This window comes from Phycodurus eques, chromosome 12 (genome assembly GCF_024500275.1).
Source record: "Phycodurus eques isolate BA_2022a chromosome 12, UOR_Pequ_1.1, whole genome shotgun sequence".
Taxonomy (NCBI): Eukaryota; Metazoa; Chordata; class Actinopteri; order Syngnathiformes; family Syngnathidae; genus Phycodurus; species Phycodurus eques.
In genome coordinates this window covers 12963741-12980790 of record NC_084536.1, presented here as the reverse complement: position 1 = coordinate 12980790, position 17050 = coordinate 12963741, and the positions used below count along the sequence as shown (strand labels likewise).

Sequence of the window (17050 nt, the reverse complement as noted above, 5' to 3'; positions counted from 1 at the left end):
TGATAGCTGGGATACGCTCCAACACGACCGCGACCCTAGTGAGGAGAAGCGGCTCAGAAAATGGATGGATGGATAAAATTCAGTTGTAAATTTTAATTGGATTTAATTCAGTGATTCTCATGCGTACCACTAGAGGGAGCCCACATACCACTGGTGGTACTCATACTGCACTTTGAAAATCACTGAATAGGCAGTTCTAAACATTTTTAGCGGTAGTTTCAACTACTTTCTACCCCATGAATATTGGGGTTTTACTGTACTACGGTCTTGATTGCACCATTCCTCACCAGTAACCTTTTGAGGCGACGTTGCAAAAACACAAAAAGCCAACGAAAAAACTAAATCCTCATCAATCTGTAGATATGTGTGTAAATCTCGTTTGTTTTTGTTTTTTTCCCCCTCAGATGCGTTCAAATATATTGCTTAATTTGAGTTAATGTCTCGGTCCTTTTGAGCAGGAGCTGAACCCAGAGTCCACGCACCCCGAATTCCGGCTGTGGCTCACCAGCTACCCGTCGCCCACCTTCCCAGTGGCCGTGCTCCAGAACGGGGTGAAGATGACCAACGAGGCTCCCAAAGGCCTGAGGCCCAATATCGTTCGATGCTTCTTAATGGATCCCATCTCTGACCCGAATTGGTTCGACGGCTCCAGCAAGCCGGTGAATATGTGAATGTGTATGCGTGAGTGCGCGTGCGTGAGTGTTATGGTGTCAGCTTCAGCTGTGGAAACATCCTCGCCTATTTATCTGAGTCCACACCTTCCACTCATCCTCGTTTGTGTACATAATGTGTTTTTCCTCCCTGGCCAGGGTGTGTTCAAGAAACTCCTCTACGGCTTGTGTTTCTTCCACGCTCTCACCCAGGAGAGAAGAAAGTTTGGACCACTGGGGTGGAACATTCCGTATGAGTTCAACGAGACAGACCTTCGGATCTCTGTGCAGCAGTTACTGATGTTCCTTGAGCAACACGAGGTAGATTTCATCATAGCAATACGTTGAAATAGAGTATGCAGTTTTAAAATAATTGAAAACAGTTCCCAGGGGTCATTCACTCCCAGCTCTTTTCAAAGCTTGAGCTCCTTACATTGCCAGCAGTATTAGAACATTTTGATAGAATATTGTGTTCTGTGACAATATAAGCACCAAAGCTACTAAAAGAAAAGTTTTCCTGTTCTCTAGTAACCAGCAGTACAAAAAATGGGTTGGTTTCATACATTTTTCTTTTTTTTTTTTTTTTTGCAGAATAATGTCTGCGCAAATATTTTTTGCATTTGAGACACCTCAAACTATAATGCAAAAAAAGAAAGACTGAGAAAGGTCTTTTGACGGCAAAATAATCATTTACGTACGGATATATAACTAAGAAACATACCGTGAGTAACGGTGACTCACCGCATAGCTCGAGCGTGGCTTTTTTAAATGGCATTCACCATTCACTCAATGAATTACGTCATCTTTTCTCTCGTCATACATACTCTGTTCAAGTGTGCGGTGCCTAAACTTATCCGAGTTCCAAGATTTTCTGTCTTTTTCCCCTCTTTCTTAATCGACCTGACAAGCAAACATTCCGTGCCTAATCTTTATCTTCTACTGAAAAGCTGAGCTGATCTCAAATCCAAAGCGATGCGCCGCTGCCATCTACAAGGATATCTTTGTCCCCCCGCCCCCATATAATGCTGGGCCAATGGCGAGTCCCACGTTTGTTGACGTGACGATGGGGGCGAAACTACGGCGTTGCGACTAGGTGAGCAGCTTTCTCTTGCGGAAGCGGAGCCCGCGGTGTGAGGGGTAAAAGTGTAACATTAATAAAAGCATTGTTACTAGTAGAAGCAGCGCTTCATACCCCCACAAACTCCCCAACTCTGCTACTTTTTGCCACCTCTGCTTAGTGTGCTTGTATCCTCCGAGTTCATATGGTAATGAGTCTCTCAGCATGTGATCTTACATTAGCAATATTTAAGAACACCTTTTGACATTTTCATACACTTAGCTCTCAAAGCCTCCACCGTTACCATGGCGCCGTAATATATATATATATATATATATATTTTTTTTTAATATATTTTTTTTAATGACGTGACATTTTCATTCTCAAGTGCCGCAATTTTTAAGCGCTCGCCTCCAGAAAATGCCAAACCCTCAGCTTTTGTTCACTCTTTAGTAGAATTGAGTTTGAGACTAATATGGGTGGTATATTACGTTTTTCCGGAATATGAGACGATGAGGCTTGTGATGCTGAAGAGAAGTCAAGCTTGGCCAATAAAGACAACTTTATTGACAGCTAGCAAACCAACAACTCCTACTTTTTAAAGCCTGCAGAAGGCTTCTTTATGCTCGTGCGTACGGCGACTCCGCTGACGTCACTGCGGCTGTTCCTCGCGTAGTTTGCCTTTATACTTGAGCGCAACCCACGCGCGCTGTTTTGAAAGTGTGCTGCAGTTCTCCTCCTAGTCGGGGGTGTCGCTATGGCTGGTATTGAAACGGACCAATCACGAGAGATGATCTCCGCAGCATTCTACGCACAACAACATTTTTTGCCGTGTGCGCGTCAAGTGACGCAGAGGGGCCACGCGGCCCAATGCGTCGCTCACGTGATGCAATGTGGGCGTTGTCGGCCACGCGTGCGCTGGAGTATAAAGAGGCCTTAAGGCTGAGCTTGATGTTATAGAAATTACAAATTTGTGTATTATGTTGCTCTCTTACAACTTACACTTATTTAAAATAATGTTTTCTATTGTTATCCGAACCAGAATCATCTTTATTTTGCCAAGGATGTCCAAAATAAAAGAGTTCCCCATATTATATTCCCCAATATAAGCACCAAACTTACCAAAAGAATGACTTCTTTCACCAGAAAACAGTTTTTTCTGTACCTGTTTCTGACCCAAAAAAACAGAGAAAACAAGCTTTTTGTGAAAAGAAACATGTTCAGCAGAACAGTGACTTTGACGTTGATATGTTTTTGCTTTTGTGACAACTTAAGCTATAAAACATGAAAAGCAAGACTGAAAAAGGGATTTTGATGGCAAAATAATTTATTTACAGATATACAATGAAGAAACTCAACGTGAGCGACGCCGACTTACCGCATGGCTCAAATTGAACATCAGTGGCTTTTTTACAAGCTGTTCTCTATTCACTCCATGAACTACGCCATCTTTTCTCACGATCGTGACGCACTTTTTTTAAACTTTTTTTCTACTGCAACACATACGCTGCTTATGTCAAAAATACACATTCATATAGCGAAGGTCACCCGCCAAATCTTTATCTTCTACTCAAAACCTGTGCTGATCTCAAACATAAATAAATGTAATGCCGTCATCTCCAGGCATCTTTTAATCATTACAGTGGTTTACAAACCTGAGTTTCACAGACGACGAGCCTGGCAAGACCCTCTTCCACACACGCCCGTTCAAAACCTGACGTATATATGCATCGGTGGCAGTAAATTCCAGTTGACGAATAGAAACGTCCACGGCAGTGAAGGAGTGTTACACATATTGATTTGATCGTATACCGCATATGCACGCGTATGATAGTGACGTGAATTCCACTAGGAAGTGCCGTTCGATGCCTTACGTTACATGACGGGCGAGTGCAACTACGGCGGCCGTGTGACGGACGACTGGGACAGACGGACGCTGCGGACCATCCTCGCCATCTTCTACGACCAGAAGCTTGTGGAAGACCCCAACTACAAGTTTGATCCGAGTGGGCTCTACTATGCACCAGCTGAAGGAGATGTAAGTCCATTAGTTCTGGAATTAGCACCAGTCGTCCTAAAAATGTACATTTTAAATTTAGTTTCATACATTTTTACAGAATTTAAACAGATCCCAGGTGTCTTATTTCAAGATCTGTGACATATGGGGGTGAAAATACGCAAAGGATAAAGATTATACTACACTTGAAAACTACTTGTTGCACTCACCCCAACGCCCAACATTGTCAAGTATGTGCTGGTTATCACAAGCGAACAAGCTAACACCGCAGCTCTGCTTATCTTTTGGCATGACATAGTTGACAATGCAGGGTGTACTCCACTTTCCATGGTAAAAAGCCAGCTGGGATAGACTTCCGTTCACCCACGAACCCAGTGAGGCCGAGTGGCACGGACGGATTTGTGTACGTGTGAAGAAAAGTACTGCAGGCAAGCACTCACATTAAGGACAGACAAACAGTATGTGTTAGCGCAAGTGTGTTCTGTTCCATTTGGCGTTGGGTTCTCAAGTGTCAGGGCCCCCTTCGAGCTCACATCTTTTATTCATGGATTCACATTAACATAGTCATTATGACAAATGTCAACCATCCGACCTGTTGTTCTACCAAGAATGTTTTTAACTTTTTTTTTTTTTTTTTTGCAGCACGACAGTTACATCGAATACACTAAGTCGCTGCCTCTCAACCCCTCGCCGGAAATCTTCGGCATGAATGCCAACGCCGACATCACCAAGGACCAGGCTGAGACGCAGCTGCTGTTTGATAGCATCTTGCTGACGCAGGTACATCCTTTTTTTGGAGTAGAGACCAGTATTTGTGTCCTCTACATGCTGGGAAGCTCAGCGATCTTTGGAAAGCCAAAATGGCTGAGTCCGTGAGACTTTTTCGTATGTTCTGTTATTCTAGACATGTCCAGCCAACATCATGTCGATCTGTGAAATTGGTGTATGGGGCAGTTATCTTTTCCAATTCTTAAAGAGTATGAGGCATGGAATTCGCTCCGAAATGGCGGCTTCAAACCAAAGTGAGGGACTCTCTGTTGAATTTCAGGCATGGGTCTTTGAGACTTTTTTGTGTGTCCTGTTATGACAGACATGTCCACCCGATTTCGTGTTGATCAGTGAAAAACTGAATTCCTGTTGAATTTCAGGCATGGATCTTATTATGGTAGACACGTCCACCTATTTTCATGTCAGATGGTTAAACTGGTGTCATGTTTTTGTTTTTTTTGGGGGGGGACTTTTTTTTCTAACTTTCCAGGTGTCGCTACTGACAAAACGACACCAATTTTACTGAATAGCACTAAATTGGGTGGACATGCCTGTCACAACAGGACACACATAAAAAGTCCCAAGGACGCTTTTCTTAAATTTAACAGGAAGTCATCCATTTTGGTTTGACTCATCCTTTATGGGCAATTTTCAGGCCTTGTACTTTGTTAGTAAGTTGGGGAAAAAAACACTAGTTTTACCAATCAACATGAAACTGGATGGACATGTCCATCTTTTTAGGCTGCACCAAAAAATCTCAAGGACCCATTCCCCAAATTGAACACCAAGTCGGCCATTTTGGTTTGAAGCACAGCCATTTCGGACTAATTCTGGGGCTCACACTTTGACCAACTCCTACTAGGTTGAAACACCAAAGTATTACAATGAGTGGCGTATCAAGCAAATCATGAATGAATGAATCTCTGACCCTGCAAACATGTAAATGAGCAGTGTTGGCACGATGGCATGAAACCGGAAGCTTTGCAGACTCAACAATACTCTTGGACAGCTTCCCGCACGCTACACTGAAGCTTGGCCCACATCCCAGGTGTTCATTTGGAGAATGGTCGCTTTCATTTCAAGAAAAACTGGCATGGCACCCAATGAATGCATGATATGTCTTCACAATACTTATACACTCGCAATCAGCTTCAGGGACATTCCCTGGGGGGTCCCCAATGTCTTTTTTCGTTAACTTGCCAGGCTTGAATATTTGATTGCGGCCTCTGTTGATATATGATATGCAACATTAATTAAAGGGAAAGTACAAATACATTTTTCAGTTGTTTGTTGAGAGACCTCCAAAAAGTACATCAAAATTCTCCTTAAGAGGCTTGTCTTCCCTTTGACGTTGCCAAGACCCCCACCGTGTGATCCCCACATCATTATCGCTCGCCGCTGGAAAAAAAAAAAAAAAAAACGTTCAGCTTGTCAGATTATGTCTTATTCTGTCAGATTTCCAGCTTGGCTCATATACATATATAAAAACAGATCAAATCCAAGGGATTTCACATTGCTCAAGCTCTGGAGGTTTAAATTCTTATTGTGGGAATGCATTATTTTCTTTTTATTCGCCCCATTTTTTTGTCCTTCTTTTATCTTCTTCCACATTCCCTCAACTGTTTCCAACCGTTAAATAGTCACCCGATTCAAGAAATTCCTGGCTACTACGCCAAATTCTTACTTTTCCCCGCAAAAAAAAAATCCAGATTTTCATTCTAAGAAACATTTTACAATTCTTCCTTCTCTTCCCACTTTTCTTGTTTCTTATTTCACTGATTAAGAAAACCTCATTCAAGACATCCTGGGTAATAATCGTCACAAATTCCTACATTTTCATTACTCCGCATCTTATAATATAACATTCGTAACATTTTACAGATTGATCTCCTCCTTCCACATTTCTCGCTCAGTTCCAACTTTGCAGCCCATTCAGGACATGTACGGAACTATTTATCACATGCTTCAAATTCTCACATATTCACAATAACGTTCCCAAATTAAGAGCTGTGTTACATATTGACATACTGCTTCCACATTTCTCAACCAAACCATGAAAATATTGAGCTAATTCAGGACACTTTAGGGACTATTTCCCACATTTTATATGATCACATTCCCAACAGTTTACAAATTGACCTCCTTCTTCCCCATCTCTCAATGGATTCAAACCATTCCAAGTTGAACCTTTTCAGCCCATTCAGGACATGTCCAGAACTATTTCTCACATTCTCAAAATTGTCACATTTTCACAATGAAATTACCAAATTAAGAGAAATGTTACATATTGACCTCCTCCTTACATAAAATGTCCACATCATTCAGGATATCCTGGCTACTATGTTTCACATTCCCCAAATTCCACATTTCCATTTTTTCCAACCACTCCAACTTCAGATTTTTCAGCCCATTCAGGCCACGCGCAGAACATTTCATCACAGTCTCAAGATTCTCACATTAGCACTGTAACGTTCCAAAATGAAGAGATGTGATATATTGACTTTCCACCTTAGTCCACTGATTCAAACCATTGAACTTCAAACTGTTGACCTCATTCAGGACTTATAAGGAACTATTTATCTTTCCTAAAATTCCCAATTTTTAATGATAACATTCGCAATTTAACAGATATTTTACATATCCCTGTGCTTCCACATTTCTCGACCGATTCACACCCTTCCAATTTCACATTCTACACTTCAATATTTCAACAACTCATTTAATTCTACAGCATTTCAGTTCAACATCACCTCTTCTGCATTCACATGGAATTTCTACAGAGTATGCTCCCTGCCCCTAATTTAGTGAATATGCTATACCGTATCATACGCCATGCATTACGAGCTTCTTTTACCGCTCGCAAAAGGTACAGCGTTAACATAAACACTGACCTTTAGACTGGAGCGAGTTTATTCATTTAGGGACTCCGTTTAACAAGACTAATTAATAATGTGTGGACTTTGTTACCATTCCAATACGTCCTCATCAGTCTCAGTGACAGCAAAGCAGCGCCGCACTTCAGGTGGAATTTAAGAGCTATTAGTCAAGCCCTGACACGTACTCGGCTGTCATTAGGAAATGATTCTACAATTATACACTGGCCGGGTGACTGAACAATGCATGTGGATGGTGAGCTTCAAGTGTCAGAGTAAACCGTTCAGTGAAGAGACAACTGAGGAATATGTTGGGAAAGTTTCAGTCAACTGAGGCAAACATAAGCTGAGGTATTTGATTTTTTTCCAGTTTATCTGTTTAATTGGAGCATTCTGATGTGTTGGGGAAGGGTTAGGCAGAGAGCGGCTCGGAAAAGGGACAAGAAACAAAGATTAAAATCAATATAGCTTTCCATGTGGATTTCAAAAAGTTCACTGCTACGTTCTCCTCCAAATCACATGAAAATAATTCCATGACTGTACATTTCTGACGGAATATATGAAAGTCCCAAGACTGAATGATCAACAGATCACATAGGTGCTTTTAACTGCAAGTGAATCCGTAATTTGACAATTCAAAGAAGCCAATACTAGATGCGTTCCAAATAACAGCCGACGGAACTCCTTCTCATCCCACCCCCCGTGACGCCGCCCCTCTCTCCGATCAGTCCCGCTCGTCGGGCGGCGACGCCAAGTCGTCTGACGACATGGTGTTCGACGTGGCCGCCGACGTCCTCAGCAAGCTGCCGCCCGACTTTGACTTGGAGCTGGTCATGCTGCACTTCCCCACCAGCTACAACGAGAGCATGAACACTGTACTGGTGCAGGAGATGGGTCGCTTCAACAATCTGCTCTGCACCATCCGTGACTCCTCTGTGGACCTTCAGAAAGCCATTAAGGTTATATGCAGTCTCACACACAATGTTGTGGAAAATATGAATCCTTATCAGTTTGATTATTTTACACAAGTACTATTTTCAATTCTGACACTACAGTTGTCCCTCACTAAATCGCAAATTTGGATTAATGTTACTATAGCATCACGTCCAAAGTTTGAGCACATTTCACACTTAATAAAAGAAGCTGAAGTGCAATGTGCTTATTGCAAAGTACAACTGTCTTAAATTACACAAGTGGACGTCTACAGTAAAGTAAACATCGTTAGCTAATTTAATATAGCCTACCACCGCTAGTTAGAATGAATTCTAATCCCACCACAGGATGGACACTGCCATTGGTGCAATTTCAATCTCTTTATTGAACAAATTGTAAAGAAATCCAGTAAACACAAGCACATTCTTGATTGACCTGCCAATGGCCTCAACTGACGTTGTCAGCCAATGCCAGAGTGGCTAACGTTTAGTCAGTTAACAGCCAGTTCAACTCTACATACTCATTCGCTCACATCCACGTCACTCAGGCAGGGCCCTGCCTTTTAACGTCGCGCGCATTAAGTCACAGATGGGCTCAGATAATACAGTACTCTAGAAATGTGCGGCTGGTGATAGGCTGGGATAGGGATAGGCTCCAGCACTCCCGCGAGCGACCCTTGTGAGGAGAAGCGGCTCAGAAAATGGATGGATGATAAAGCTGAATTTTTTTTTTTTTAACAAGCAGTCCCGTGCTGTAAAATGAGTTGTGCCATGTGGTTCCGTGCAGGGCCTGGTGGTGATGTCGTCCGAGCTGGAGGAGGTAGTGAGCAGCATCCTGAAGGGTAGAATCCCGGGCATGTGGATGAAGAAGTCCTACCCCAGCCTCAAACCGCTGGGAAGCTACATCAACGACTTCTTGGAGAGACTCCAGTTCTTGCAGGTACACATAAAACAACAAAAACAAATATTTTGGGGTTGAGAGCCAGGTAATGAGTGCATACATTTCATTATAAGGGAAGTCAAGAAGCGTTAGGAGCTGTACTGAAATGCTGTTGTAATTATTAAAGATGTTGAGAAATGTAGAAGGTAAAAATGTACACAAAGATATCTGCATTCTCTAGTGAAATTTGTCATAACAAAATACAAAATATGGGAAATGGGATCAATATTTCCGTAGATATCCTAAATGAGCAGAACATTTTAAAGTTGCAATGGTTTGAATCGGGTGAGAAATTTGGAAGTTGTATGACCAAAACATAGGCAGATTACTAGTAAAAATAAAGATTTTCACTGCTGAATAACATGTTATGGGAGCAATGGTAGATGGGGCTTGTGTTTTGCCATTCACAAACAAAATAAAAGAGTACCACACATGCATTACTTTCCTTGCGGGTGTTGATGGAAAAGTACAGAGAAGGTCAGAAGAAGCTACATTGTGTCTTTGTGGATCTAGAGAAAACCTATGACCCAGAGAGGAGTGGCAGAGAAATATGTTAGAATAGTACAGGACATGTGTGAGGGCAGCAGAACAGTGGTGAAGTGTGATGTAGGTGTGACAGAAGAGTTTAAGTTGAAGGTGGGACTGCATCAGGGATCAGCCCTGAGCCCCTTCCTGTTGGCAGTGGTGATGGATAGGCTCACAGGTCAGGTTAGACTGGAATCCCCGTGAACCATGACGTTCGCCGATGACATTGTGATCTGCAGTGCAAGCAGGGAGCAGGTGGTGCACCAAGCAAAAACCTCTGATGGTCCTTTGAAAACCAGACCTAAATTGTTATGCATCAGCCTGGATATAAACTTAAAACGACTGACTTTAGGTGAGCGAAGCGGGGTACACCAGTCAATCACAGGACACATATAGACAAAAGAAACATTCACATTCACACCTATGGACAATTTAGTCTTCAGTTACCCTAAGTTGACTTTTGGTTGACAAGGACAACCAACCATTCATCCCTATGGAAAATGTAGAGAAGCAACCTCTACATAGGAGTGCCTGAGTTGAGATTCAAAACCCAGAACCTGTCGACTGTGATGCAGACGGGCTAACCCCTCATTGACCGTGCAGTCCAAACTTAGATGATTATCCACGCTGCATCATTATGCGATTCATGTTGGATTCAAATCAATTGGTTTTTTTCTTGTTTTGGTCTGTCCTTCGGTGTGTTCAGGAATGGTTCGATCAAGGCACCCCTGCTGTATTCTGGGTCTCTGGATTCTTCTTCACGCAGGCTTTCCTCACAGGAAGCCAACAGAACTACGCCAGGAAGCACACCGTCCCCATCGACTTGCTGGGCTTTGATTTCGAGGTCCTGGATGACATCAAGTACAAGCGGGCTCCAGACGACGGTAAGATGACGAGACGACGGGAAAGTCGCAATGGTCAAAAGGAGCGATTAAGCAGACTTTTGGTGAGTGAGGCGAGGTACACCCACAACACATTGATCACTCTTAATTTTTTGAACCAAAGTCATACAAAAATGTGCTTTTATATGGCTTTTTTAATTATTCAAATGAATTTACAGAATCACAAAAAAAAATCAAGCAGCAAATTATTTGAGATAAAATAATTTAAAAACAATGGAAGATGAATAAATACACACAAAATGTCAGTTTTTTATTTGAATTTAATTATATTATTTAATTATTAATGATTAATATAATTAGAATGTATTAGTCTATTATTTAATAGAAATTTAATTTACCTTACTGAAAATTAATCAAACCATTTTTTTTGTTGAGATAAGTTTTAAAAACATGAAAAAAGAATACATACGACCTTTTCATAATAAAAAAGTCATCCTTCAGCCTTCATTATTCTTCATATAAAATAAATTAACCATTTTAAAAAAATATTTAAAATTCTTTAAAATAAATGAAGAAACCAATTATTTAATGAGCTAAAAGAATAAAAAACAAAAATGCAGGAATACACAAGATAAACTTTATTTTAATAAAAGTAATAATGAATCCTCAATTTTAAAATGTCATTATTTATAATTAGTGTAATGAGATTAATTAATCAGTTATTAATATTGATATAAAAAAAATATATTTAAATTTGCATGCTTAAAAAATAAATTAACCATTTATTTAATGAGATACATCTATAAAAAGTAACACAACCATTTTAATTAACATTTTGAGGAAAAAAGTGCTACGTTTATGCAAGGAACTTAAGACCCTTGATCATCTAAATACGCAGTGGGCCAGATCTGAATGAATGAATGAATGAGTGAATGCAGCACCCAAAAGATTGACTTGGTCGTGTCATTTCATAATATACAAAATCAATATAGAAATACACATTTTTGGTCATCATAATAGAATACGATGAGATGAAGAGGTGAAGACAAGAAGCTGATCTGAAGGCAAGTTGATGCTAACTGACAATTGGTTGACTGAATGCTGAATAGAACATATGAGAAAAACCTCCACAACGCCCCCCCACCTCCCCACTGCTTCAACTCTCAAAGTCTGTGCGACGCTTCCAAGCCGTCGATCAGCCCCCCCGGCCGGGCTTCATTACACTAACGCTCGCTAGGCTGCTAATGTCGTCATGCCGACACGCCATTATCTCCAAATGTCTTCTTTCCCCAACATGGATGTGCCTCATTGGAGACAACCGGTATATGGGAGCATGAGAACTGAACTAAAAAAAAAAAAACAGGGCTGCCAATGACAATTTGTTTACAAAAAGACCTATTTGTCAGTATTGTGCTCAAGATTTTCAATACTCCCAGGGATGGCCGAGTACCAATACCAGGTGTTAGTATCGGCCGTTACCGGAGAGTCTTGTCTCAGCGGAGATGGCTCAATGATACGTTACGTATTATACATTAGAGCGTACAGCGGCTATCGTACAACTGCGCGTGCGCAGCAAGTCAAACTCGCCGGAAGAATATCCTTATTTACTTCCGGCGCGTTTGAATTCCTGCGTGGCCGGATGACTTCATACATTCCGTCTCCTGTCAGAATAAGACGTGAGTTCATTCTTTTCCATTCGAATGCGAAAATTATAATTTGATTTGATTTGTGTGTGGCTAATGCTGCTGCTCGCCTTGTTCACAGTATAGTACAACCGACAGCCCTAAACAAGTGACATACATATACTTACCAGGTACTCCGTGGACTTCCTCGTTCCCCATTCTCCAAGCCTGCTCTTTTTTTCCATACGATCCCAGCGTTGGTAGCAGGAGTTATAAAAATGTTTCGGGTGCCCACGAACAGCGTCGATCATTTTATTCTTCATCGCGCTGCTCAACATCTCCAGGATGTTGTGCATATTTTCATATGTTCAGTCGATTGGTTGACGTGGATTTGTCGCTTGAGTTTGAATTTTCCAACTGGTGCGAATCGGCGAAGAAGCATCAAACACGTCGCCTGGCACGACGCGTCTATTCACACATTTGATTTCATATGTAATCACGTCACGAAAATAGTTGAATTCACATCCGTTGTGAATGCACACGTAAACGATACATGGGGAAGCATCGGGATCAACACACATTTTACATTTACCTAGAGCGCTGTGTGTGTACAATGGCTTTGGTGGTTTGGCATGTTGCCCAAATTTGAAGACAAGTAACGAGGAGCGGTTGGCTTTGGGGATCAACATACAGTACATTAGTTTACACTTACAATAAATAGATGTGTGGGTGTCTGTGTGACTCTCAGGCGTCTACATTCGCGGCCTCTTCTTGGATGGCGCCCGCTGGGACAGGAAGACCAAACTTCTGGCCGAGTCCTACCCCAAAGTGCTGCATGACACCATGCCTGTGGTGAGTAGTACAACGCACACACTGTGGGATGATTAGCTCCACCGAGCTCAGTGGTATGGGTGTATTAGCGGTGTTTGATTAGCATTAACGCCACCTACAGGACTGGTGTGGAACATTAATTACCGTGTAGTTATGAAACGGTTTACTGATAAATATTTCCAAACGGTTAGTATTACCCTTTCAAATTGTAATTATCGTCAATATTGTTTTTAGTGTCTTAAAAAGTGAACAACTCCACAAAATGAAATGTTTAACAACAATTACCGGTAATGTTTTCAAATTAAAATATTTTTGCAATGACAGACTAATTCAACGTCCAGGCTATAGCTCGGCCGTGACCCTCGGGAGGATGATCAGTTATATAAAATGGATAGATGGACGGTATTAACAGTAATTAGACCTGAATTGCGGGCGTTGTCGGCCGCGCGAGCGCGGGAGTATAAAGAGGCCTTAAGGCTGAGCTTGATGTTATAGAAATTACAAATTTGTGTATTATATTGCTCTCTTACTACTTACTTATTTAAAATAATTTTTTCTATTGTTTTCAGAAATAGAATCCTCTTTAAATTGCCAAGTCTGCCCAGAAAACACAAGGAATTTGTCTCCGGTAGTTGGAGCCGCTTTAGTATGACAACAGTCAGTCAATTGACAGAGAACACTTGAGACATAAAGACATTGAAAAAAAAAAAAAAAAAAACAGTCACTGAGCAATAAAGGCTTGCTAATTATCTGGTAATGCCGGTACAACCAATTGATTTCTTTATAAATTTTTTCTCAATTGTGCAAAAAGATGCAAAGTCCTCTAGCACTTAGGTCTTATTTTTGTAACTTTATCTCAAAATGCTAAATAGAATGCAAATGAAAATGCACTTAAAGCACCTCATTGCTCGAGACAAATGATGAACTGTCAAACTACTAAATGCTAAAATAAAATGAGACAAAAGGAAAATGTTGCTGGGTGACTAAGTAAAATCCAGATGAAATATTCCGTCGCTGAATCACTCTTTCAAGTGGGGACTTGACAACTAACTCTTAACATGGATAACACAGTCAAACTTAAAGCAATGCCAAATTAATATGATTACTGTAAATTGCCGTGGAGAGGGCGCCATATAAAATCTCGGCTCGGCGTGCGAATCTGTATTTTTTTCCCATTTAATGACACTCTGTGTTTGTGTGTGTGTGTGTGTGTGTGTGTGTGTGTGTGAATGTGAATAGTCTGTATTATGTGCCATGTGGTTGGCCGGCAAAAGGTTCAGGGAGTAGTCCTGTTTTTTTGCACCAAAGTCAGCTATCGAAGATGAAAGTTATAGAAAATAGATGGCTGGACGGTATCGGCGATAATTCCTATTTGCAATGATATTACTAACCATTTTAAATTGTTTCATGGTTTATTGGTAAACACTAATCCAATTCCATCCCAAGGTTACTTTTTTTTTTGTTCCTGCCGTTTGCGTTAATTACCAGAGCTTGCGTGAAGCAAATGGCAGAAGACGGGAGATTTAAAGTGCCAGCAGCAACCCATCCGACTTATCATCTTTTTCATTTATTGTTTTTCTAACTCGTTGTCGCCGTGAGTGCTGATGAATAATGCACGTTACATAATTAAAAAATGTGTTTATTATTTGCGGGGAGTGGAAACCACAACAAAGGTTGCTTTGAAGTGCAAATGCAGATAGATGACTTTGGTTATGATTGTTTTGGGACTTTTTCTTCATGTTGTTGTTTTGAGTGGCCCACTTGATCTCTTTTGCGTAACCAAGACTTGTTCAATAGCCTTAAGGGACCAACCAACACCTTGTTACCACTCTCGTTTCATGTTTGCATCCACAAAAGCTCCAATTTGGGAGGAGCTGCTTTCTTCTTGTGGAAATACATGCAGTTGGCTTTATACCTCCACCTTTCTCTATTGTTCTTGAGCGGACAGACTGGAGTCACTTGTGTATTCTATGTAAACCAATTGTTGCGATTCACTATTGTAGCTCCAAAAACACACTAAAATAAGTTAGACAATATCAAATATGAAATTTTGCATTACGCCTGCGATTGACTGTCGACCAGTCCAGGGTATACTCCACTTCTCTGACCAAACGTCATACGAGATTAATTGAAAACTCCAAATTATCTAGGTGTCTATGGTCATTTGTGTATATGTGCCTTGTGATTGGCAGGTGACCAGTCCAGGGTGTACACAGCTTCCCTCACCAAAAGTTTAGGTTAAGATAAAGTACCCATTTTGCCATAGGTAAAGACTGACCAGCGACCAATCCAGTGTGTAGGTGATCTACACTCTGGATTGGTCGCTGCTTTTTTATTATTTTTTTAAGAAACAATGCTTCGTTCAATCGGAATTACCATGATTATTAGTCTTGTATCATAATTACAGGTGCAACAATTAATCGACTAATTGACAACTAAGTTTAGCAAAGGAATCGACAAGTATTTTGATTCTCAGCTAATCTTAGACTCTTTGTTGAACTTCAAATTGTCTGAATGCTCAGAATTTCAGCTCCTCAACGAAAGCACATTAATATCTATATCGGAGACCAGCGATTCCGAGCAACATTTTTTCCCATTTTCCGATATGTTACGGATCAAACCAGTTACGGAATTATAATTATTGTAAATTGTATGCACTGTCAATTTGAAATAATGTCCTGTTTTTGAATAAAGGGATGGAAGTTTCTAAAACAATTCTTTATCCATTTCATCGAAAAAAATCGACAAGATTAATCGATGAATAAAATAATCATTAGTTGAAGCCCGAATCACAAGCATCAATTAAAAAGGTTCACCACAGTCAACGGTTTCATTTCAGATGTGGCTCAAGCCGATCAAGCGTCTGGACATTCCCGAACGACTGTGCTACCTGTCACCCGTCTACAAGACCAGCGAGCGGCGAGGCACGTTGTCCACGACCGGCCACTCCACCAACTACGTCATCGCCATGATGCTCAACTCTGACGTGGACGCCGAACACTGGATCAGACGGGGGGTCGCACTCCTTTGTCAGCTCAGCTCTTAGAGAATTTTTTATTTTTTTTTTAGTTTCACATGTAAGGATGAATGACAGACAGCTTTGTTTGTAATGTGACATTATATTGCATCAGTCTTTGAAAGATAACTTATATTCTACCAGTGTCAATATTTTCTCCATTATCTTGATTTGGATGTAGTTTCTTTCTAATTAATTTAAAGTGTCTGAGACAGGCTTATTTCAGCAAGGCAAAAAACATTAAGGATGTTTAAAAAAGGTGGCAAACCTTTGCGCTTAAGGGCCTCAATTTATTTTTAAATTGGACAGATGAACCAGGTCATTTGTAGACAAGGTCAAAATAATGTTAAAATGTGTATGTAAAATAGATTATTTTAACTATCAAAACAGTTGACCCCCAGATATTTGTGGTTAGGCATTCGCAAATTCACCCATTGTGGAATTTCTTTCCCGAACCTATCCCCCGTTTTTCATTTATTTTTACAGATTTCCCCCACCCCCCCATGACAATCATAAGGAAACGTCAACTATTCGCGGTCAAGCCTTGGTCCCGACAGTTCACACTGTATTTCATTAATTTTTAAATTGTATTATCCATAGCATAATGGCCTAATACGTTTTTGAATGTTTTTCAGAAAACACAACAAATTCAACAAACGAGAAGAGTACAGTTGCTTCGATTTAACCTTTGTTGATCACTATGACCTGGATGACTGAGAATCTCCACAGAAGTAAAGAAAAATCATTTATCATCAAATACATCATTTTTTGTTGATATTTTGACAAGAACTTAAAAATTTACTTTGGCAATTATGCTCAGAGGCTAACGTTATAATTTAAATATAATTTTTGAATTAAAGAATACATTTATATGTAAAATTGTTACTTTTTAAAGTTTTATTTACTGCTAGTCAATTTTGGGAAGATTTCTTTAAAAAAAACATGCAACTGATATTACAGGACTAAAGGGCCTGACA

General features: G+C 40.5%; 1 protein-coding gene across 6 annotated transcripts in view; it reads left to right on the top strand.

The window, feature by feature from the left end:
• The window catches only part of dnah7 (dynein, axonemal, heavy chain 7), a 94588-nt gene extending 77769 nt beyond the window's left edge, over window positions 1-16819 (top strand). For 3 of the 6 annotated variants that reach the window (XM_061691489.1, XM_061691488.1, XM_061691493.1), the window contains 7 exons: window positions 459-659; window positions 810-971; window positions 3560-3745; window positions 4367-4504; window positions 8094-8324; window positions 9085-9237; window positions 10469-10904. In XM_061691489.1, the coding sequence (XP_061547473.1) occupies window positions 459-659; window positions 810-971; window positions 3560-3745; window positions 4367-4504; window positions 8094-8324; window positions 9085-9237; window positions 10469-10867 (1470 nt within the window). In that variant the 3' untranslated portion in view covers window positions 10868-10904. Of the gene's footprint in view, window positions 1-458; window positions 660-809; window positions 972-3559; window positions 3746-4366; window positions 4505-8037; window positions 8325-9084; window positions 9238-10468; window positions 10905-12974; window positions 13079-15896 lie in introns of those variants that run through there. The other 3 variants (XM_061691494.1, XM_061691490.1, XM_061691491.1) reach the window with 3 other exon arrangements.
• The last annotated feature ends 231 nt before the right edge of the window (window positions 16820-17050 follow it).